The sequence below is a fragment of the Benincasa hispida genome, chromosome 1, assembly GCF_009727055.1.
Source record: "Benincasa hispida cultivar B227 chromosome 1, ASM972705v1, whole genome shotgun sequence".
NCBI lineage: Eukaryota > Viridiplantae > Streptophyta > Magnoliopsida > Cucurbitales > Cucurbitaceae > Benincasa > Benincasa hispida.
Genome location: NC_052349.1, coordinates 78,084,093 through 78,108,689, shown reverse-complemented (window position 1 = coordinate 78,108,689; position 24,597 = coordinate 78,084,093). Strand labels below are relative to the sequence as shown.

The window sequence follows — 24,597 nt, the reverse complement described above, 5'->3', positions numbered from 1 at the left end:
AGAGAGAGATTTCTGATAAACAAGTAAATGACGCAATTTAAGAAGTAGTATGAAAGTTGTAAGAAGCAATTAAAACATAGATATAAGGATGCTGATTGAAAGAAGTTTTTCATTAGTTACCGACAATAGCATGCCCCGCAAGCGTTAAATCTGCTTGCCTAAGTCGATGGTTCCATGCGTCAATCCACATCACCCAAGGTAGGGCATAATTCCGTTGACCATTGACTTTAATGCGTTGCTCCCATCTTCAGTTGTTAGTTCCACTGTGCCATGGGGAAAGAATGGTCTTGAATGCGGAATGGTCCAATACCAGTAGGAACTTAACTTCTCTAGAAATAATCGCAAACGCGCGTTAAACAATAATACCTATTGACCTTTGACGAAATGTCCGGTTGGTTTAATGCGGTCATCATGCCATTTCTTGGTTTTCTCCTTATAGAGCTTGGCATTTTCGTAGGCATTCATTCGCCACTCGACCAGCTGGTTCAATTGCACTTCCAGACTTTCCCCGCACTTGCTAGCAGAAGTTCAGTTTCTTGGCATGCCCACATTGCCTTGTGTTCCAACTCGAGAGGCAGATGACAAGCTTTTCCAAAGACCAAAGCATTGGGACATCCGATTGGAGTTTTTAAAAGGCAGTTCTATATGCCCACACGCTTCGTCGAGCTTGGGTGACCAATCCTTCTTGGAGGTACTGACTACCTCTCTCCAAGATTGTTTTATTCTCTCTGTTAGAAATTTCTACCTGCCAATTAGTTTGTGGGTGATAAGCAGTTGCAACTCTATGGCTGATGTTAAATTTTGGTCAAACGGTTGGTGATTATGCAGTTGATGAATGTTGAGCCTTCATCGCTGATTAAAGCCCGGGGCATTCCATATCGGGCAAAGATATGCTTCTTGAAGAAACTTCGCCACTGTGGCGCATCATTCTTAGAACATGCGGATGGCCCTACCCACTTCGATACGTAATCAACAGCAGCCAAAGATGTAGTGATGACCTTCTGAATGCCGGAAATGGGCCCATGAAAGTCGATTCCCCATACATCAAATAATTCAATGTCCAAGATTGACGTTAAAGGCATTTTTCATTTTCTTCTAGACATGTTCCCATTCTCTGGCATCTATCGCCCTGCACAGCATAGGCATGGGCGTCCTTGAATAGTGTTGGCTAGAAATAGCCACTCTGTAGGACTTTTGCGGCAGTCCACTGCCCCCCAAAATGTCCTCCATAAGGGGACTCATGACAAAGCTCTAGAATGTGCTTGACTTCATGCTCAGGAAAGCATCAATGCAAAATGTGATTAGGTCCAAGTCGATACAAGAAGGGAACGTCCCATAGATAAAACTTGACATCATGTCTCAGCTTCTTCTTCTGTTGGTATGTGTAGTCTTCTGGTATTTGGCCGCAAACGATGAAGTTTACAATGTCCGCATACCAGGGAATATGAACGCATACCAACATCAGAAACTCATCAGGGAATTTTTCTTCAATATCTTTTTCTTTCTCTGGAACCTCACAATTTTCTAATCTTGACAGATGATCAGCGACTTGGTTCTCGGTGCCTTTTCGATCCTTAATTTCTAGGTCAAATTCTTGTAGGAGTAACCCCACCGTATCAGTCTCGATTTCACATCCTTCTTTGTCATAAGATATTTGATCGCAGAATGATCAGTATACACTACAACGTTTGTTCCGATTAAGTACTGTCGAAATTTCTCCAGTGTAAATACCACCACGAGCATTTCTTTTTCCGTGGTTGTATAATTCTCCTGCGCATCATTCAACGTTTTGCTAGCGTAATAGATAGGATGCAATACCTTGTCCTTGCGCTGACTCAAGACTGTGCCCATTGCATATCCACTCACGTCACACATCAACGCAAACGGTTGCGTCCAATTTGACACAATCAGAATGGGTGCAGTGATGAGCGCATTCTTCAATGTGTGGAATGCTTCAATGCACGCATCATCAAAATCATATTCACGGTGAGCCTCAAGGAGCGCACTTAGGGGCCTTGCGATCTGATAGAAGTTGCAGATAAATCTTCGATAAAACCCCACATGTCCCAGAAAACTTCTAGGCGTTTTCACATTTACTGGTGGTAGTAGCTTGGAAATTGCGTCAATTTTCGCTTGATCAACTTCCAATCCTACCTTCGAAATTTTGTGACCTCGTACAATTCCTTCTTCAACCATAAAGTGGCATTTCTCCTAGTTCAGAACAAGATTAGTTTCCACACATCTCTTCAAGACTTTCTCAAGATTAGATAAACAAGAGTCATAATTATTGCAGAAAACTGAAAAATCATCCATAAATACCTCGACTGACTCCTCCAAGAAATCTGAAAATATCGCCATCATACATCGTTGGAAAGTACTTGGTGCATTGCATTGTCCAAACGGCATGCGACGGAATGCGAATGTGCCAAATGGGCACGTGAAGGTTGTCTTATCTTGATCTTTCGACGCAATTGCAATTTGGTTGTACCCTGAGTAATCGTCAAGAAAACAGAAGAATTCGTTCCCAACAAGTCGGTCTAACATTTGATCAATAAACGGGAGTAGCAACTGGTCCTTTTTAGAGGCCAGATTTAATTTGGGTAATCCATACAGATTCTCCACCCCGTAGTTGTCCTTGTGAGAATTAATTCATTCTTATCGTTGGTGACGACTATCATTCCCCCTTTCTTTGGAACACACTGCACTGGGCTCACCCAGCTGCTGTCTGATATAGGGTAAATGACGCCTGCATCTAGCCACTTCACTATTTCTTTCTTTACAACCTCCCTCATGTAGGGTTCAAACAACGTCGCCGCTCAATAGATCCCGTTTTCCCTTCCTCAAGATGAATCTTGTGCATACAATACGAAGGACTGATCCCCCGAATATCCGCCAAGGTCCATCCCAAAGCTTTTGCATTATTTTTCAGGATTTGAATAAGTGCATCCTTCTTCTCTTTACTCAGCGAGGCAATATAATAACCGGTAACGTGTTATTGCCTCCTAAATAAGCATATTTGAGGTGCACAGGCAACTGCTTCAACTCTAGCACGGGTGGTTCTTCTAAGGATGGCTTAGTGCGTTGCGTTGTTCACTCAGATAACTTGATCGTTTCAAAATCTGATTCAATTTGAATTGCGACACAATTCTCCTCCCATATTGCGTCGATTCCATAATCTTCTTCCTTCAACTCTTCTAGGGGCTTGTGCCAAGGTTCTTCCTGTAATTCCTCAGCATATTGACAATTCTCCATATCACTCGGTATTTCAACGCATTGAGAACGTTGAACTTCACTTGCTGATCGTCAACCCTGATGGTAAGTTCTCCTTTCTATACATCGATCAGTGCCCACCCTGTTGCAAGAAATGGGCGACCCAAGATGATAGGCACCTCTCTGTTAGCTTCATAATCTAATACGATAAAGTCAGCAGGGAAGATGAACTTATCTACTTACACAAGTATATCCTCTATCTTGCCCTTGGGATGCATTATTGATCTATCGGCTAACTGCAATGTAATTATGGTTGGTCTTGCATTGCCGATATTTAGCTTCTTGAAGTTCGACAAGGGCATTAAGTTTATACTCACCCCCAAATCAAACAGCACATTTCCGACCTTCTTTCCCCCTATTGAGCAGGGCAATGTGAAACTACCGGGATCTTTCATTTTGGTGGGGATGTTGTTTTGAAACAGTGCACTGCACTCATATGTTAGTGCAACTGTTTCATTTTCCCCGATCTTCCTTTTGTTAGCAAGTATATCCTTAAGGAATTTCACATAGCTCGGCATCTGTTCCAGAGCTTCTATTAAGGGAATGTTGATGTGTAGTTGTCGGAGAACGTCCAGGAACTTCTAAACTTGCTTACTATCATCTTTCTTCTTCAGCCTGGATGGGAAAGGTGGAGGATCCTGCCGTACTTCCTGTGCAGTTGGCTATTCATTGAGGTCCTGTGCTTGCTGTGTTTTAGTAGCTGGAGGTTGCATTGTAATAGTCATTAATGGTTGACTGGTCATCATCGGTGGTTAAATATTGATGTGTTTTAGTAGATTCATCCCTTGTAGATGTATTTACTTCAAAACTGGTGATTCTGTCATTAATGGTTGACTGGTCATCATCGGTGGTTAAATCTACTGGTCTTGTTATTGAATCTGGTACAGATGGCACGGGGACTATTGTATTACCACTTCTCAATGTCACTGCTTGACATTGTTCTTTACCATGTGGCCCCGATGCTCCCAAACTACTGGGTAGCATACCAGGTGTTTTATTCTTAAGTTCAATCGCAAGCTGTTCAACCTGCTCCTCTAGCTCTCTAAGAGAGGAAGCTTACGATTGCCTAATTGCCTCGCTCTTCTTGATATAATGTTTCAACAACGTTTCCAGAGACGAGGTACTGCAAGAGGTGTCAGAAAAGAATGGTTGGTCATAGGGTTGTATACTTTGAGAATTACCTGAGTTGTGATCCTGATTAACGAAGACATGAGGGTTGCCTCGATTCCCCTAATAACTGTTCTGATGATTACTGTGGCTCCCTTGGTTGTGATTCCCATCCCAACTAAAAGTTGGGTGATTCCACCACCCAGAGTTATAGGTGTTGCCGAACGGTTCATTGTAGATAGAGTATACGGATTGCTGATTCCATGGGCAGACTTCCGCTGAATGTCCCTCTCCACATTGAACGTAATTTATTGCGGCCACGTGTGTCAACGCATTGACTTGCGATGATCCTTGAGAGAGATTTCCTTGCCGACTAGCCATAGTCTGGAGAAGCGAGGATGGTTATCTGGTTTACCAGGGTGTTCATTGTATCAGTTGGTACAACGACACCTTTTGCTCTTTCTTGCTCCAAACCTCTTTCCTTAAGCCCGGTATCTAGCCATTCATTTGAATTTCATGAAATGCGATCTAAGATGCTCTTTGCTTCCGTATACGACCTGTCCATTAATCCTTCTGCTACGGAGGCATCAGCAACTGCTTGTGTTGGTTGATCCAAGCCATTGTAAAAAGTCTCCATCAGAATGCAATCGGGAATCCCAATATGCGGACAACTCTTCACTAATTTTCTGAATCGCACCCAGGAAGTGCTCAAAGTTTCATAACCCTTTTGTTCGAAATTCAACACATCCCTCTGTCTCCTTGCGTTAACGGCTGGAGGGAAGAATCTATTCATAAACCTTTCAACCAACTGATCCCATGCGTTAATCTCATCTGGCTCTAACGACTGAGCCCACCTCTTTGCTTCATCCCACAATGTATATGGGAAGAGATATAATCTAAGTCCTTCTAGAGACACACCAGGTATGGAGAATGCGCTACACATGTCTACAAAACTAGTCAAATGAGCATGCGGGTCTTTTCCTTGTAAACCTCTTAATTGTCCCACATTCTAAATCATATGAAGCATAATTGGTCTCATCTCAAAACTTACATTCTCCGTAACCATGGGTCTTGAAATTCCGAGCGAGAAATTATAGAAATTCGGCGCCGCATAGTTCCTTATTGGGATGTTGCGGTCAACGGCAAGAAAACCGGGATCTTTCGCTGGCCGATTCACCTTTTGATTCCCTGCGGGTGCCTCATTATTATCTGCCATATTTCTTCTCCGCTTAAGTCGGCCCTGATGTGCTCTTGTGCGAAAAATATACCTGATCTCTGGGTCAGCTTAGAATTTCTGGATCACTCCCGTACTCCTAAACCATCAGACTACTTTCCGCGATAAACAGCCAGTACAAAGAGATTTGTCCTGCAAAATATCACAAATGTACTCAACACTAATCGTTACCAGTTCCCCGCAATGGCGCCATAAACTTGATGACTTGAAATTGATTGTATGCTATGCATGCATGATGATGTGCTACAAGCTCATGTTGCCATAAACTTGTAACGCTAAATGTAATCTTATGCTGTGTTAATGCTCATGCACATTTTATGCGATACTACTTCTAAATATATGCGTTGTTAATCATATGCTTGTAGTATGCTATGGAGAAATGCATTGTCACAAGTTTCCTTGCGCTGAAACCAAGTATAATTCCAACGTAAGTTTCTCAGAGTAATCCGAGGTCGAACACATGGATTGTTTTTGTTAATGTGTTACTTTTGTGATACATGCGACCGGTTTTTACAATCAATAAGAATTGGGTTTGTACATGAATTTAAACTTGCGGTAAAGTAAAGTTGCGTTAATAAACTAAATTGCGATGAAGATAAACCTAAGCTAATGTGATACAAGATACAAGATACATGGTATATATAATGCTGAGTTCAAGACTGACTGTGAAGTTCATACAAAGGATCGTTGTATGCTATGGCAAGTCTTTATGGATGAATCAGAAGGAGAAAGAATAATTAGTACAAACGTCGCAAGTTTGTTAATTTCGTTAAAGATGTAACTAAGGTTCCACTTTCCCTTGACGTACACCTCTCGGTGATCGGCCGCGTTCCCATATCTCTATGGTGAAACAGGAATGAACGTGGTGAACGCAAGGTTGCTTCCATCTCTGGAAGTACTTCTTGCTTTAGTTAATGCATTCTTCCAACCCTCTCTCGATAGGCGGAATAGCATCTTCACTTCTGCTCTCACAGGAGAAGATGTCTTCTAGCATGCCTTGACTAAACTTAATTATTTCCTTAACCCAATTAATTTACTTGCTTAATTCTTGATAATTACCCATGGGATTAAAAAAACGTCATGGAGAAAATGAATTATGGATGAACGGAAATAGACAGATAAATGATAATGGAAATGATCATAACATTCAATACAAAGATTAAGTGTCTGATACATGGTGTGAATGATAGACTAAGGAGATGAATACAAGTGATGATAAAGAGATAGAAACAAATACAGAAGAGTGTCAACGCCTTGACACAGATCTGGACAGTGGTTTTGCTTGCTGGTGTGTGGAATGGATGAACAAAAGACCTTCCCTCTCGGGCTTGCTCGTCTAGTAAAGGTGACCTTCATATAGAGTTCAACGGCAGGGATCGAAAGGATTCTTTGCCCGAAGACTCACCTCTCGGCCTTGTCTCTTAATTCTTCCCGGATTTACTCTGATTAGTCGCTCAACTAGTCTCTCTCTCAAATCAGTGTATACACTTTTTCTCTGTATTCAAGCATGTCTTCAATGAAATTGTAGAAGCTATTTATAGGAAAGCTTTGACTCTTTACATTGTGGTCCCCACTTTATTGTTAAGGCAGTTCTTGAAATGGTGGAGTGAATATTCCTTCTGTTACACAATCAATCCCATCAGTAATGCACAACGGTCAGCTGTACACGCGTTAGAATCCTCCGCAATTGCGTTGCTCTTTACATCTTCGATCGTTTGCCTGCATGCGGTGTTTTTTTTATTATCGCATGTGGTTGAAGTTGCGTTGATCATAAAGCTCTTGATCGATTGTCGCATGCACCATCATTGCGTTGATCGTCTCTTCATTATTGATTGACGGGTGCAATGAGACGTAGATGCGTTATTCCATTTATCTTTGAGCCATGAACGCGTGTAGTGACTTGATTTCCTGCAAAACAGAACTGAAACATTCTTTTCTACCATCGCAATGGTGTCAGTGGGTGTATTGACGACGATTTATAATTCTCACATTTCTTAGCCAATTTCTATACTATGGAAACAACTTTTCTTCCTTTTGGCCGCAATATCTAAGTAAAATAGTATAAATAACTTGTATTTCTACAAGTTATCACACCCCCAAATTTAGATATATGCTTGTCCTCAAGCATTTCTTCTACTAAGGCAATATTGCTCAATTCCTATCCTAAATTTTGCGTTGACTGGTTGCTCCGAATGCTTCACCTAGGCAACATTACTTAACAGCGCAATATCTTTCTATGCTTGATAATTCCTAACAAAGCTTTACTTTATTCTTCTATACAACAAATTTCTACTCAAAAATGCTTTTCTAGTTTTAAAAGGAATTTTTACCTCTTCTTGTGAAAACAACTTGATGTGTCTGGATGCGGTGGTCAAATTTTGCGTCATTTATTTAGAGACTGATGATCATGGTTACACCCTTCATTTTGGCTTGTTCCTATGGGTGTCATGCGAACATCCAACTATGGTTGTGTGCCAATCTCAACTTTAACTCTTGAATTTCAGAGGAGTTATCTCTTGTTTCTTTTATTTTTTTTTTCTGTTTCTCATTTTTCTCTTTTCATATTGCATCGTTCTTGGAAACCCACCTTCGTTTTGACTTGCTCCCACGGGTGTCATGTGAACATCCAACTACGAGCAGGCTTCTTTCATAACTTAACTCCTATCAGGTTGGGATTGTTTTGGGATTTCCCTTGCGCTGACATTGGAGTTTTGTGTGATTTTTTTTTAATGGAAATGAATGCATTTTTCTTATTGACCGCATTTACTTGATCGCATCTGCTCAGACCTTCCCCACCCCCAAATTTAGAGATGTGCAAGGTTCTCATTGCGTTGTTTGGATAGAATAGACAAAATTTTGAAAAGAAGGTTTGAGTAGAATTTTGAAGGATAAAAGGTAAAATAGTGCTATAGGCGCAAATTAACTAAGTGTTAATAAGAAAATACACAGTATGGGAAATGCTACTAAGCATATGCATATTAGTCATCATGGCAGCGCAATGAATAACGCAAAATAAAAGATCAAGAATATCACAAATAATGTCAAAGAATGGAAATCAATTAATTGGCCTAGCTTTGCCTTGAATGTTAATCGCTGTTGATTGATTGATCGGTTGAAGATTCTTGCTTTTCTGTTAATTAACTTGATTTTATGGACTATCAGTTAGGATTCTGACCAAGTAGACTAAGTTCAAATTCAAATATTCTCACACATCTTTTGATTAGTCTGTGATAAAATTGATGAGGAATGAACTAAATTATAATTACCCAAGCTAAGTATTTGTTCGATTGATAAATTTTTGTATGTTACATTGCGCACTTTTTGTTCTCTAGCAATTTATTTCAGATTTTCTCACAACCCCCCCTCCTTTTTGGTTACTTCCTACAAGTTCTAGTCTTTGTGGAGTCCATATTTGGCTCTCTGTGGTTCGACCCTGGACTTGCTACTTGTACTACTATTTAGTATAAGGGGTTAGTTCGGTGCGTATAAATTTTATTTGCGTAGGCATGGGTCACGGACGACGGTGAATCCGCCGACTGACCAAATTGGCACCATTGCTAGGGAGCCAAAGGAATCCTTGATTTTTGAAACTTTTAGTGTTTATCCTTGGTAATCAATTTTCTCTTTTGGTGCATCACCCACACTCCCAAAGGTGCTAGACAACTGTATTTTGCAGAGATTTCCAGGGAGGAGTAAAGAATCAGAAGAGAAAGGAGACAGTAAGCTACACTTGACAGAGAGATTCATGTTGAAGACACATTAAGAGAAGAAAGCACTCTTGAGGATTTTCAGTGGTGGCTGAATGAGAAAAGACCCTCAAGGAGCTTGCAACACCTGACTTCACCCAGCAGCGCTTGTGCATTGCCTATCCTGAGACGATAGGTAACTTTGAGCTTAAATCTGGCTTAATTCACTTACTTCTTGGATTTTTTGGTCTACAGAGTGAGGATCCACACAAGCATTTGAAGGAATTCTATATGGTGTGCGATGGGATGATACCTAATGGGGTGACCTAGGAGCAGATAAATATGAGAGCATTCCCCTTTTCATTGAAGGGAGATGCTAAGGAGTGGCTCTACATTCTTCCACCAGGGAGCATCACGTCCTGGGAAGAATTGCAGAGGTAGTTCTTAGAGAAGTTCTTTCCAGCATCTCGAGCTACTAGTGTCAAAAAGGAAATTTACAGCATCATACAGTTCGATGAGGAGACCCTTCACTAGTATTGGGAACGATTTAAAAAGACCTGTGCCAAGTTTCCTCATCATCAGATCTCAGACCAACTCTTAATCCAATACTTTTATGAGAGACTATTGCAGACCAACAAAAGTAGCATTGATGCAGCTGCATGAGGGGCCTTAGTTAATAAAACCCTGATTGAAGCAATGAATCTAATAGCTACCATGGCTGTAAATTCTAAAAAATTTGGAACTAGAGCTGCAGTTAGTGTTAAATCCGCCAATGAGGTAAGTGAACTTAAGAAAGAAATATCTGACTTAGTTTCTGTTGTAAAGCATTCGGCAAAGGTAGACAACCCGCTACTATTTGCCAAGTATGTCATGTGATTGGCCATTCAGCTAACGTTTGCCCAAGTGCTCCACATGGAGCAATTCTTGAGGTAAATGTCATTGGAGGCTACAATTATAATAGACAAAATAGAAGGCATGACCCATTCAGTCAGACTTACAATCTTGGGTGGAGAAACCACCCAAACATCAAATGGAGAAAACAAAAAGAGCAGGCTCAGCCTAGTCATGGAGCTCTGTCTGGTTCAGGTATTTCATTAGAAGATATGGTTAAAAGTCTTGTTGATAATCATTTTAAATTTTAGAGTGTCATTGATGCTTTAGGGACCCAAGTCTCCAACCTAACCACCTCGATGAGTAAATTGGAGAGATAGTCTGGCAAACTCCCATCTCAACCAGAATCAAACCTAGAGAAAATGTAAATGTAATCATGTTGAGGAGTGGCAAGGAGTTGGAGCCACCTGCTGAGTCAAAGAAGCCAGAATTGGAGAGTCTAGGAATTTCTTCCTCAAATTCAACCGTCTTATCACCACAAAATAAAAAGGGAGTATCTTCTCACTCTTATCCTCCTTTAGATGTGTATGTACCTAAAGCACATTTTCCTTAAAGGATTGCAAGGCCAAAGGAACGAGCTGTAGACAATGACAAGGAGCTTTTAGTGTTGTTTTGAAGAGGTGAGATAAATATTCCTCTCCTCGATGTAGTCAAGCAAATTCCTAAATATGCCAAATTCCTGAAGGAGGTCTGCATGAGGAAGAGATAAACCAAGAAAAAGGAGAGAATAGTGGTAAGTCAATTTGTGTCGGCGATTCTTTAGAAAAACTTTCCTGAAAAACAAAAGGATCCATGTATGTTTTCTCTCCCTTGCATTATAGGTAAAAAGAAAATTGATAGAGCCATGCTAGATCTAGGTGCATCAATAAATGTTATGCCTTATTCAATTTATCAAGAATTAAAATTAAATGACCTAACTGAAACTGGAGTTGTAATTTAATTAGTTGATAGGTATTTTATACACCCATTAGGAGTTGTAGAGGATGTCCTAGTTCAGGTCAATGAATTCCTTTTTCCTGATGATTTTTAGGTTCTTAAAATGGAAGAGCCCACATCTATCTCACCTGCATCTATTGGGTTTTATGTCCTAAAACTCGTGGTTTGTAAACTATAAAACTTATTCTAAAAATTCAATAAGTGGTCATTGAATATATGTATTGCTTATTAGAAATCCAATAAACCTAAAAGACCTTTGACTATTACATGAGTACTTGAACTTTATGTGGAGACATAAAAGTGGATTAGGTTCAAGTAAATAGTCAAAATGATCTGTAGTATATGAATAAAGTTGGGTGCCTTATTCTGGTAACACTATTGGATGCGGCCTACTCTATAGTTATTATAACGAGTTGTAAAGCGCTACAAATGAAGTGATCCTAATTCGTACATGTTATGACATGAGAAGTGGGGCGTCCCGTGCAAAAGGGTTTGTATAAGATCGGACCACGAAATCAGTCACTCTTACTTTATAACGTTGTTTACTATTTAAGACTGACTATTTCAAAGCGGTGACCTAGGTAACTTGACCATAATCCTTAGCTAACTATGAACTCCTGTTTATTCGGGATTATCCTTAAATTTGCATAGGTAAGGGTTAGCTCAACAATGTCGGCTCAATAAACTCCCATTTTCAGGGGTAAGACTGGGTAGATAGTTGGGGACATAGGGTGCAAGAAGAAATTCACTCCTACCTGCATTTAGGGATAGTAGAGAGGTTGTTCCTTTAAGTGCTGATTCTGGGTCTTGAACAAGGGGCCCTACCCTCTCATTGGCCCAAAAGGGACTTGGTTTGTTGATTGGATCACAAATCAATTGTTCATTAGAGGATTAGTGGGACTTAAGGAACAAGAGGTAATCTCAGGGTTAAACAACTTTTGACCTAGCCGTTATTACGAACAACTAGTGAAGGGTTAACTGACTAATTATGATTATATCGAGTGGACATAGTATATCTACAGTGAGGGGAGTTCAACTATGGGCTTTAGTGGAGTGACCCAATAGTTAACGAATGGGGGTTAATTCGGTCTAATGAGTTTAGCCAATTAATCTTGGATCGTTGGAGTCCATGATCTATAGGTCTGCGAGGTCCCCCTACTAGCTCGTAAATGGATTAGTTTTAGAGTAGCGTGATAAGTAAGTTTGAAACGTTTAAACTAGAAATAAAGGAATTAGTAATTATATGAGATATAATTACACATTTAATTTTAAGAATTAAACGGAATTTGAGAATTAATATTTAAATATATGAAGGTGGATTTCTGTAAAATCAATTTAATATTTGATATTCAATTAATTAGAATTGTTTAAATTATTTAAATAATTATTTATTAATTTTATTAGAAAAATTAATTATGAAATTAATAATATTTTCAATTTTATAAATCAATTTGATTTTTGAAATCAATTTGAAAAAGTTGAAAAGATAGAAAATCACAAAAATGAATTTTCGGGTTTTTCCATTACACCTTCAAAGTAGCTCACACAAAACCCATAAACTTTGACCTCAATAATTCAAAGCATAAGTTGCATCTCATGCAACCATTTTCTTTGCATGATAGTGATAACGGGCAGAAATGCACGTTATTATAGTGCTAAGTTCTTAAACAATGTTGGCTTGCGTTGATAAAATATGTTAGACTGTGTCCAAAAAGCATTAAGTTTATAACATTGCGGTCGCATATGTTCATCACATAGAAACGGTTATTTGTGTATTTTTATGCAGAATATGCGGTGACGTAAGGTGAAAAGCGCGATCGCAAGAAATCAACGGTCGAGTGCAGCATTACCACAAGACTTTGCAGTGATTTGTGTTCGCAAACATCTGCTCAAGAAGGATTGCCGCATAGAGTCGGCACAACTTGGTGGGCGCATCTGGGTGAAAGGCATAATTAATCACGATGGGACAGAAAGCTGATGACGGTCGAATCCGAATTAAGTTGACAAGCTGCTAACGATAACAAAGTACACTAAGCTTTTCGGTGACAAAAATTCGGCGTATCAGTCAGACAAAAATTCACCTCGAAGTTCTATAAATACCGAAGGCATCCTTCAGAAAGGGGTTCACGAGTTCAGAGTTCAGCCAGTTCATAGTTTAGCCTTGTCCATAGTTTTTCTTTTTATTTTAAGGCAGAGCAAGAGAAGAGCCGAGACGCCGAAAGATCGCTCAGGGAAACTCGAGAGAGAACCCAGAGGCGTAAAAACCAGAGAGCAGGCCGACTCTCGCGAGAGCGAGACTATCTTTTGAACAAGAGTAGAAAAGACAGTGTAAAAGCCTGGGAAGCAAGAGATTGCTACCCGAATCTTTATTCTCTTCTTGCATTGTTATTTTGTACTTCAACAATGGAAGTTTTTATTCTACATTTGTTCACTCTCTTAGCATGAATGAGTAGCTAAACTTATCGAATAGGTTGAGAACAACTAAGTTAACATGACCTAGGATTTTCATCGCATTCGATCATCTTGTTTTATGCTGTGCTCAACACCCCTTTAAAGCTACTCGAGAGAGAGTCTAAAGAAAGAACCTAAGACTTGAGAGAGCTAGGTTAGAATCTAGACTTGAGAGAGCAAGATTTGATCTGCATAAACAAGAGATATGGACTTAGAGATAAGCTCTATTTGCCAACCTGCATCGCATGCACCCTAGAGATAGGTATGATATTATGTGGTCACCTTATTTGTGTGTGTGTCATTTTGTCATTGCATAAATAAGAATAGAGGCTTATGTGTAGGTCCTATAGACTTATCGCATATATCGCATGCGTTCTAGCATTAGAAGCCGTAGCATTCGTATCGAGAGATGGTTTACTATTGTATGTGTGTTAAATGATCGCATAGCATGAACGCATTCTAGGAAGTGTTAGCTAAAACCCTTCTCAACCCGTTCACCGCATACTCACCGCATCTTTCGTTTTATCAACTCTTTTCAAATCTCCGCCGCATTTTTTATTTTTATTACCGCAAAGAACATTCCCAACAACTACTTGATTTATTTGGTTACCGCAAAGTCTTCTGAGAAATTACCACCACATATTATTTTCCTAAGTCCCTGAGTTCGACCCTGGACTTACTAGGAAACTCAGTGGGGTTTACACTTGCATTCTGTAACTTTGAAAGTTATGCTATACGATGCACGCACGGTTCAAGCCAATAGATATACAATAATGTCCTGACTTGACTCAATTCATGCAATACTACTTCTAGATATGCGTTAGTCATGGATGTTCTAGTAGTATTCTGTGCATTGTCACAAGTTTCCTTACGTTGGAACCATGTATAATTCCATCGCAAGTTTCTCGGTGTGATATGAGGTTGAACACAGGGACTGTTTGAGGTTATTGTGTTATGTTTATGATACATGTGACTAGGTTTTCCAATCTTTAAAAGTATAGTTTGTGCAAGTATATAAAAATTGCGATAAAGTAAAGGAAAGTAGTAATAATGCGATAATAAAATAAAGTGCACTAAACCTAAGCTAAGATGGTACAAGATACATGCTTCATGATACAAGATACTGAGGTCAAGGTTGGCTGTGAAGATTCTACAAAGATCATGTAATGCGGCGACAAGTCTTATGTATGAAATAGAACAGAAAGATAACTAATATAACCATCGCAAGTTCTTAATTACGTTGAAGTGATAAGTATGGTTCAGATTTTCCCTTAGCGTACACCTTTTAGTGATCGGCCGCGTTCCCACATGTCTGTGGTGAAATAGAGACGAACGTAATGAACGCAAGGTTACTTCCTTTTTTGGAAGTACTACTCGCTCTAGTTAACGCATTCTTATGACCTTCTCTCCATAGATCAAAACAACATCTTCACTTCTGCTCTCACAAGTGAAGATGCCATCTAGCATGCCTTAGCTAAACACAATTTATCTCTTTAACACAGATTAAGTACTCGTTAAATTCATATTAATTACCAGGGGATTAAGAACACATCATGAAGAAAGTGATGAACGAAGGAACGGAAATAGATAGAAAAGTGGTGATGAAAGCGATCAAGACATTCAATATATCTATTTAGCGTCTGATACATGGTGTGTGAATGCAGAGATAAAGAAGATGAACTACAATGATGAAAAGAGATAGAACAGATACAAATAGCACCAACATCTCGACACCGATTTGGATGAAGATCTGCTTACCGGATTGGATGGATTGGATGGATTGGACGGATGGATGAGCTTCCCTCTCAGGCTTGCTCAACCGGTAGCAGGGATCTGAGTAGAAAGCTTCTCGGCGAGGATCTGGCAGATGAACACTGAGACTCACCTCTCGGCCTTGCCTCTTCTTCCTTCCGGATTTCTTCAGTTTATCACTCAGCTCAGCCTTTTTCTCAATATACTAGCAGAAATTAGCCCCGTATCGAGTAACCTCTTTTTCTGTGAAGTCCATGGGGTATTTATAGGTGAAGTTCTTTGACTCCGGCCTTGTGGTCCCCACTTGTTGTTACAGAAATTCCGAAGATGGAGGGATATTATTCCTTCTATTATGCAATCAGACCATCGAATCAGCATAACCGTTAGTTATACATGTGTCACAATCCTCCGCTTTTATGTTGCTCAGCTGCATCTTTCGATCGAGTGTTTGTATACGTTGTTGTTTTTATTACCGTATGCGGTTGAAAGTTAGCTCTAGATCGACTGTCGCATTGCGCCGTCATTGCATTAATCGTCATTTTAGTGTTAATTGACGGGCGCAATGTGATAGAGATGCGTTGGTCAATTCTTCTTGAGCCTTGATCGCAAGCGGTGACTTGGTTTCCTGCAAAACAGAGTAGAAATCTCCTTTTCTTCCATCTTAACGATGTTAGTGGGTGTAATTGCAATAATTCATAATTTTGTATTTTTAAGCTAATTTCCATACAATTGGCGCATATTTAATCTCTTTTGGCCGCAATATCTAGATAAGGCAGTACAAATAACTTATATTTCTACAAGTTATCACATTCCACTGAGAAAAATTGAGTGCTCAACACATTTTCATCATCGCATTTCATCCATAATTCAACCTCATAAAATAACGCATCAAGTTTTTGGTGCCGTTGTCGGGGACTTCGACAAATCAGTGTGCTAATGGTAATTTTTTTGATTTCTTTGCAACTCTCAATCTCTAGCAAATTATGACCTGGAGATTGAGAGAACATTTCGATGCAGACTGAGTGACAATCGCCAACAACAAGACAGAACCCCAAGAATGGCGGAACAACCGAAAGCAAGGGTCGTAAATGCGAACAACATAATGGCCAACCCCATCCTTCTGGCGAATGAACGCAATAGACCCATTTGGGACTATGCCATCGCCCAACCTCTACGATTTCTCTCTAGGAATCATGAGGCTAGCGTTAGATGGATCGAGGTTTGAAATGAAGCCGATAATGTCACAGATGATCCAGGCTGCTGGGCAGTTTGGAGGGAGGCATGGCGAAGACCTGCACGCTCACCTTCGGAGCTTCATAGAAATCTACAACACTTTTGTGTTCCTGAATATCTCCACCGAGGAGTTCAACTCACTCTGTTCCCATTTTTCTTATGCGATCAAGCAAGAAAATGGGCATATTCTCTCGAACTGGGGGTGATAACCTCGTGGAAACAAGTCGTCGAAAATTTTTATGAAGAAGCATTTCCCACGAACCGAGAATGCTAGAAAGGAAATTAATAACAAATTTTGATGAAAAAGATGACGAATCGCTCAGCGATGCCTAGGCGAGGTTCAAGAGGCTGGTAAGAGACTGTCCACGTAATGGCTTAACAAACTGCCTGCAAATGGAGATTTTTTACCAAGGACTGAATCCCTCTTCGCAGATTGATGCCAATGCGGCAGCCATTGGTGGTCTGCTAGACAAAACATATGAGGATGCAAGAGTTACTTGATCACATTTTCCAAAAATCATGAGGATTGGTGGGAAAGCGATTAGAGATTAAGAATAAAAGATAATGACGTAAACAACGGGCCATCGCATCCCTGTAAAACTAGATGACTGCGATTGATGAGTTTGATTTCAAGGCATCATAATTAATAACACGAGAGCGAAGAAAGGGCAGGTCAACGCAATTGCTCAAATGACCATAAGTTGTGCCATTTGCGGTGACGCTCATTCGATGGAAGAATGCCCAGCATACCCGCAGTCAGTATGCTTCATAAAGAATAATCCCTATTCCGATACATACAACCCCGGGTGGAGAAACCACCCAAATTTTGCGTGGAAAAATCAACAACAAAGCTTTCAACCAGTGGCACAAAAAGGAGGGCCACCCGAATTTTTCCTGCAAAACAACGATCCAACGCATAGTCAAGCTAGCAGCTCGCAAACACCGCAATCTTCATCCTTAGAGAGCTTGTTGAAGTAGTCCATTGAGAAAAATGAATCAGTGCTTCAAAATCAAGCAACATCCATTAGAAATTTCGAAATTCAACTGGGATAAATTGCAGGCGAGCTGAAAAATAGACCGCAAGGAGCGTTGCCGAGCTCAATTGAGCTTTCTCGCAATGCTGGGGGTACCGGGAAGGAACAACGCTTAGCAGTCTCCGTGCTAAGTGACAAAATGACTGCAGAAGTAGGGGAGGAGCCCATCGAAACCAACTTGAATGCGGTGACAATCGAGGACCCGTTGACCTATAGTTCGGAAAAGCCCGAGAAAATAAACCCTGAAGTTGCGTCCATCCTTAAACCTCCAGAACATGAGACAGAAGAAGTCCAGCTACCACTAGCTCCGCAAAGATTGAAAGAAAAATAAAATGATGAAGACAAGATCACAACAGAGGCAATAATGCAAAATGCTATGATCCCACAAAAAATGTGTGACCTAGGAATCTTCACGATACCATGCTCCATTGGAGCGGTCTACAGTTGCCAAGTGTTATGTAATCTTGGGGCAAGTATAAACATGCCACTATCAATCTTCAAACAATTGAATGTTGTCACACTCACGCTGCTTGCGGACAGATCCCGAATACATCCTGAAGGAGAGTTGAAAAATGGCGCAATCTCAATTGATAAATTCATCTTGCCGGCAGACTTCCTCATTTTGGATTATAAAGCGGACGAAGATGCGCCCATCATATTGGGACGACCATTCCTTTCGACCGGTTGCGCTCAAATTTATGTGCACAAAGGGGAGATTGTAATGAACATTCATAGGGAAAAGCTCCGAATTAAGGTAGTTGAGATGCCGGGAGATCGAGAAAAGAGGGAAAAGCTATCGTGGGCGTGCAAAGACCAGCTTGGAATAAGTAGTCCCTGAGTTACCTTATGACTCAACCTCATCAGGGACGTATACCTTTTGAATATCCTTTCTCTACATCAATACTTCATGAATTTTCATCATCTTAATTTTGTCTATTATCGCATATCTACTTTTTTTACTATTCTAAAAAAAAAAAAGCGATCGTGCTGAACAATTGCGGTAAAAGATTTTGTTTTGTTTAAAATCATTTGACCATCTCGTTGTTTTTCCTGCAATGATCGAGGCAAACAATTGCGGAGGCGCTACACGGAGAAGCAACTTATCTTATTCCATCACTGCAACCTAAAGATAGGAGATCGCCACAAAGTAAGATGCGTCAACAAATAATGCGGACGACAGCGCAAGTTTAGGGGTTTTTTCTTCCTTAACTTTATTCCAAATTCTGCACTATCGCATCGCATTTTAATTTTAAAAGTTTTATCACCGCATCCATTTTGATTACCGCAATCATTTAACATGGATAAATTTAGTAAGTCACCGCATGCTATCTCTTTGCCAATTATGATTTCAATGATGAAACACATGCTTCTATTTTTTTCATATATGCTAGAGTCAACTTAATCTTAGAGAAGTCCCCTCTTGAAATATTTCTAGAAGTTGGAGGTCTGCTAGCTCTCTTTCAAACTCTTTTTACGTAGCTTCTTAAGAACATCGCATGACTTCTTTCAATATTTTGGCAATGAGGATATTGCCGCATTTTAAATTTGGGGTGAGGTATTTATTTTTCGACCTTTCTATTTTTAGCTTTATGGAAAAAAAATTATTTGAGAATAACAACTCCACTGTCAATGCAATGGGGAAACCCATGTTGATGAGAATTAAGTTGTAAAGGGAATTTACTCGTAGTTGGATGTCCACATGACACACGTGGGGGCAAGCCAAAATGAAAGTAAGTCGCCAGGATCAACGCATAAATAAATGACCGCAACTCCGCTGCCAAGTAGGTATGAGTTTAGTCTGAGAAAGAGCGCATTGCTCGTAGTTGGATGTCCAAATGACACACGTGGGGACAAGCCAAAACGAAGGCAAGGCACTTGGATCAGTGCAAGGTCAGAAAAAAATAATGATGTCAAGAAATATGCAAGAATAAAAATCATTTGACACCCCGGTGGAAAAGTTTTCTTTTTGAAATAAATCATGCGATGTCCCGGAATTTAGTAAAGACCTTTTGAAGATTAAACTTGCGGTCCCTAGGTTTTAGAAATATTTTAAGAGGAGACTTGAATAAGAATTGAGAAAATTTTGGTGTATAGGTTTTGAATGAAGTATCCTTGAGAAATCTAGGAAAAGAGAATTGCGGTCGACTGACTAAAGGAAATCTTTAGCTTATGCTTGAGGACAAGCATTGTTTAAATTTAGGGGTGTGATAACGGTCAGAAATGCACGTTATTATAGTGCTAAGTTCTTAAACAATATTGGCTTGTGTTGATAAAATATGTTAGATTGCGTCCAAAAAGTATTAAGTTCATAACATTGCGGTCGCATGCATTCATCACATAGAAACAGTTAATTTGTGTATTTTTATGCAGAATATGCGGTGACGCAAGGTGAAAAGCACGATCGCAAGAAATCAACGATCAAGCGTAGCATTATCGCAAGGCTTTGCGGTGATTTGTGCTCACAAATATCTCGGACTGTCTCTTATACACATCTAGATGTGTATAAGAGACAGGTATTACCGCAAGGCTTTGTGGTGATTTGTGTTCGCAAACATCTGCTCAAGAAGGATTACCACATAGAGCTGGCGCAACTTGGTGGGTGCATCTGGGTGAAAGTCATAATTAATCACGATGGGGCAGAAAGCTGATGACGGTCAAATCCGAATTAAGTTGACAAGCCACTAACGATAACAAAGTACACTAAGCTTTTCAGTGACAAATATTCAGCTCATCAGTCAGAGAATTAATGCCATCCCATCTGTGCAATCATAATAGAGAAGTCGCCATTCACCTCGAAGCTCTATAAATACCGAAGGCATCCTTCAGAAAAAGGTTCACGAGTTCAGAGTTCAGCCAATTCATAGTTTAGCCTTGTCCATAGTTTTCCTTTTTATTTTAAGGCAGAGAAAGAGAAGAGTCGAGATGCCGGAAGATCGCTCAGGGCAACTCGAGAGAGAACTCGGAGGCGTAGAAAGCAGAGAGCGGGCCGACTTTCATGAGAGCAAGACTATCTTTTGAACAAGAGTAGAAAAGGCAGTGTAAAAGCTTGAGAAGCAAGAGATTTCTACCTGACACTTTATTCTCTTCTTGCATTGTTATTTTGTACTTTAACTTTATATTTATACAATGGAAGTTCTTATTCTACATCTGTTCACTCTCTTAACATGCATGAGTAGCTAAACTTATCGAATGGGTTGAGAAGAACTAAGCTAACATGTCCTAGGATTTTCATCGCAAGCGATGATCTTGTTTTATGCTGTGCCCAACACCCCTTTAGAGCTACTTGAGAGAGAGTCTAAAGAAAGAACCTAAGACTTGGGAGAGCTAGGTTAAAATCTAGACTCGAGAGAGAAAGATTAGATCTGCATAAACAAGAGATAGGGACTTAGAGATAAGCTCTATTTGCCAACCTGCATCGCATGCACCCTAGAGATAGGTATGATATTATGTGGTCGCCTTATTTGTGTGTGTGTCATTTTGTCATCACATAAATAAGAATAGAGGCTTATGTGTAGATTCTATAGACTTATCACATATATCGCATGCGTTCTAGCATTAGAAGCCGTAGCATTTGCATCGAGAGATGGTTTACTATTGTATGTGTGTTGCATGATCGCATAGCATGAATGCATCCTAGGAAGTGTTAGTTGAAACCCTTCCCAACCCATTCACCGCATACTCATCACATCTTCTATTTTATCAACTATTTTCGAAACTCCGCTGCATTTGTTTATTTTTATTACCGCAAACAAAATTCCCAACAACTACTTGATTTATTTGGTTACCGTAAAGTCTTCTGAGAAATTACCACCGCATATTTTTTTCCCAAGTCCCTGAGTTCGACCCTGGACTTACCAGGAAACTCAGTGGGGTTTACACTTGGATTCCACTGAGAAAACTTGAATGCTCAACGCATTTTATCCATAATTCCACCTCATAAAATAAGGCATTAGATAGTCTGCAATATATTGAGAAGATAGGAGTGGAATTGAGGCATGCAATCGATAGAAATTTTGCTAAAAATTTTGGGTTGAAGAAGGTGTTCTTCAAGTGGGTTTCTGCTATGAGTTATTCTCCAAGTTCCCTTAATTCAAGCTTATTTTGAGTCCCACAACTCAATCTATAGCTCCAAGAGAATAGTGGGAAAGAACTTGAGGTGGTCTACTCCAAGATTTGGAGAAGTTTGCAGCTGAGGATCAAGAGTTGAAGAAGTTCTACAAAGGTATGGCTTGAAACCCTCTTGTTCTAGCTTGAAGCATGCTTTAGTTACTACCAAAATTAATGAATTAGAGTGCTTATTGATCCTTGTTGCTTTCGCTGCTTGCTGATACAATCCTACAAGTGGTATTAGAGCATAATATAAGAATTCAATTTGGTTTAATTTTGGCGTGGTGGGTGTTTTTCATGAGTTATTTGAAAATGGTGCACTGATATGGTTTTCTGAGTTTTGGCATTTAATTTCTCTTTGATTTCTTGATTAAATTTGTAATTGGCTCTTGTTTGATGAGCTTATATATGTTCTCAAGAGTCTGTAATTTATTTGGAGTCATTAGAGTTGAAATTAAGATGTAATTGAAGAAACAATTTGAAGAAGGCCGAGTTGCAGATTCCAGTTTTTCAGCCTCTGCTCAAATATTGTCGTTGAGGTATAAATGCTAGACGATCGTGTAGCTACGGGAGCTAAACAATGAGAAGAAATGCTAGACAATTGTGTAGCTATGGGCATTAATTGTTGAAGTGATGTGCGCTAGATGATTGTGTACCTGCGAGAGCTAAACGATATATAGAGGCGCTATGCGACAGCACTGCACGATAACTTTGCATAAGAGCTAAACGATATATAGAGGTCGTGTAGCTATAAGCGACAGCAAAACGATGTGAAGAAGTGCTATGTGATAGCACTACACGATCATGTAGCTCTGTGCGCACGTTAAACGATCAAGAAGAAGCATTGTGCGATGGTGCTAAGCTATCGTGTAGTTTTGACCGGCGCTAAACGATAGCTGATAACTGGTAGAAATAAGTTATTAAAGCTCAAATTATTAAAACAATAGGGGAAAGCGATGTAGAAATAGGCAATATTATGATTGAATGCACCAAACTAAAAGAAATTGCGATCACTAATGCTCATCGCATAAAAGCAGTTAAATTGTGTTATTCTTTGCAGGTATAATGCGATGGCGCGTCTGAAATTGTGATCCAAGGCAATGCGATGGTGCATTTGAGTTTGCGATCCAAGAACACCTCAAAGATGAGCGCATAAAGACCTTATATAAAGGCGACAACATAATAAAACATGATGAGACGTAAAGCTGATAACGGTCAGTTCTGAAATACAGTTGACGACCTTTAAAGACCATATCATTGCAAATACATTGAACTTCCAGTGACTTTCAAATGGTGCAACAGGGTATGAAAATTAATGCTGCCCATTCATGCAATCATTGGTGAGAAGAACTGCATCGCCTTGAAAGCTATAAACACCCAATGTTACAAGCACGAAAGAGGAGCGCAGGGAGGCGAGGCGAAGCCGAGGAAAGGGAATTCTTGAAAAGACATTAATTTTCGGAGAGGTCGAAAGACTGCCGAAAACAGCTTGAAGGAGAGACACCCAACCCTTGCGAGAGCAAGATTCTACAAAACGGAAAAGAGTTGAAGTGATAAGAGCAGTGCAAAAAACCCTAGGAAGCAAGACATTGCTTACCTGGCTTGATACTTCTCAATCCATTTATTGTTTTGTGCTCAACACTTTATTTGCAAAAATGGAAACTTTATTTCAATTTGTGTTCAGTTTCTCCACACCATGCATGAGTGACTAAATTTGTGAATGGGTTGAGAAGTATTTAGCTGGCGTGACTTAAGCTATGCACTGTATGTGGTCATCTTGTCTTTTGTATGCTTTTTCATCATTTGGAGTGCTTGAGAGAGTAGTCTAAAGATAGAATCCAGGCTTGAGAGAGTCAGATTAAATCGTGTAAGCAAGACTAGAGACATAGAAATAAATTCTATCTGCTACATTCCATACACATCGCATGCATATTAGAAATAGGAAATGTGGCATTATACATTGAGAAATATAGTGCTTAATATTTGTGTATAGCATGATCGCATGACATGTACAAAATCTTAAGAAATGTTAGCTAAATCTCCTCTCAACCCCTTCATCGCAATAGGATCAGAGAGTCTGTCGCATATCTATTTAGTAATCCCTACATTCGACCCTGGACTTACCAGGACCTTAAGAAGGCTTATACTTGGACTTTGTTAGGAAAACTTGTATGAACATTGCATCCACACATCCCTACATCGCATGATAAATCAACGCATCAAGTTTTTGGCACTGTTGCCGGGGATCACGTTATAGATTGTTCTAACATCAAACCTCTTTAATCTTTGCAGCTTTTGACCTTTGTTGTATTGCCATTCCATTTGTGAAGGAAGAAGCAAGCGTCGCATGAGCGAAGGACATATTCCTGAGATCAAGTACAACCCAGAGATCAAAAGAAATTTTCGCAAAAGGTGAAGAAACAGACGTAAATGACAAGGAAGAGTTCACAAAATGGCTGAACAACCGGAGGAACGAGTAGCAAATGAAAACAACATGATGGAAAATCCCATTCTACTGGCAAATGATTACAATAGACCATTCGTGACTATGCGTCACCAAACTTGTATGATTTCTTCCCAGGAATCATGAGACCAACATTGGACGGATCAAGGTTCGAAATGAAGCCAATAATGTTACAAATGATACAAATAGTAGAACAGTTCGGACGATGGCGTGGTGAAGATCCACACGTCCATCTATAAAGCTTCATTGAAATCTGAAACACTTTTGTGCCCTAATATTTCCTCAGAAGAGGTTCGACTTTCATTATTTCCATTTTCACTATGCGATAAAGCAAAAAAATGGGCTTACTCTCTCGAACCAGAAGAGATAACGTCATGAGAGTAAGTTGTGGAGAAGTTTATGAAGAAGTATTTCCCTCCCACAGAGAATGCC

At 39.8% G+C, this 24,597-nt stretch overlaps 1 protein-coding gene across 1 annotated transcript; it reads right to left on the bottom strand.

Moving 5' to 3' along the window:
- Positions 1–3,449: 3,449 nt before the first annotated feature.
- LOC120079322 lies at positions 3,450–3,788 on the bottom strand. The gene has a single exon (XM_039033478.1). It carries the CDS (start codon positions 3,786–3,788, stop codon positions 3,450–3,452), a length of 339 nt encoding a protein of 112 aa, XP_038889406.1.
- Positions 3,789–24,597: the final 20,809 nt, after the last annotated feature.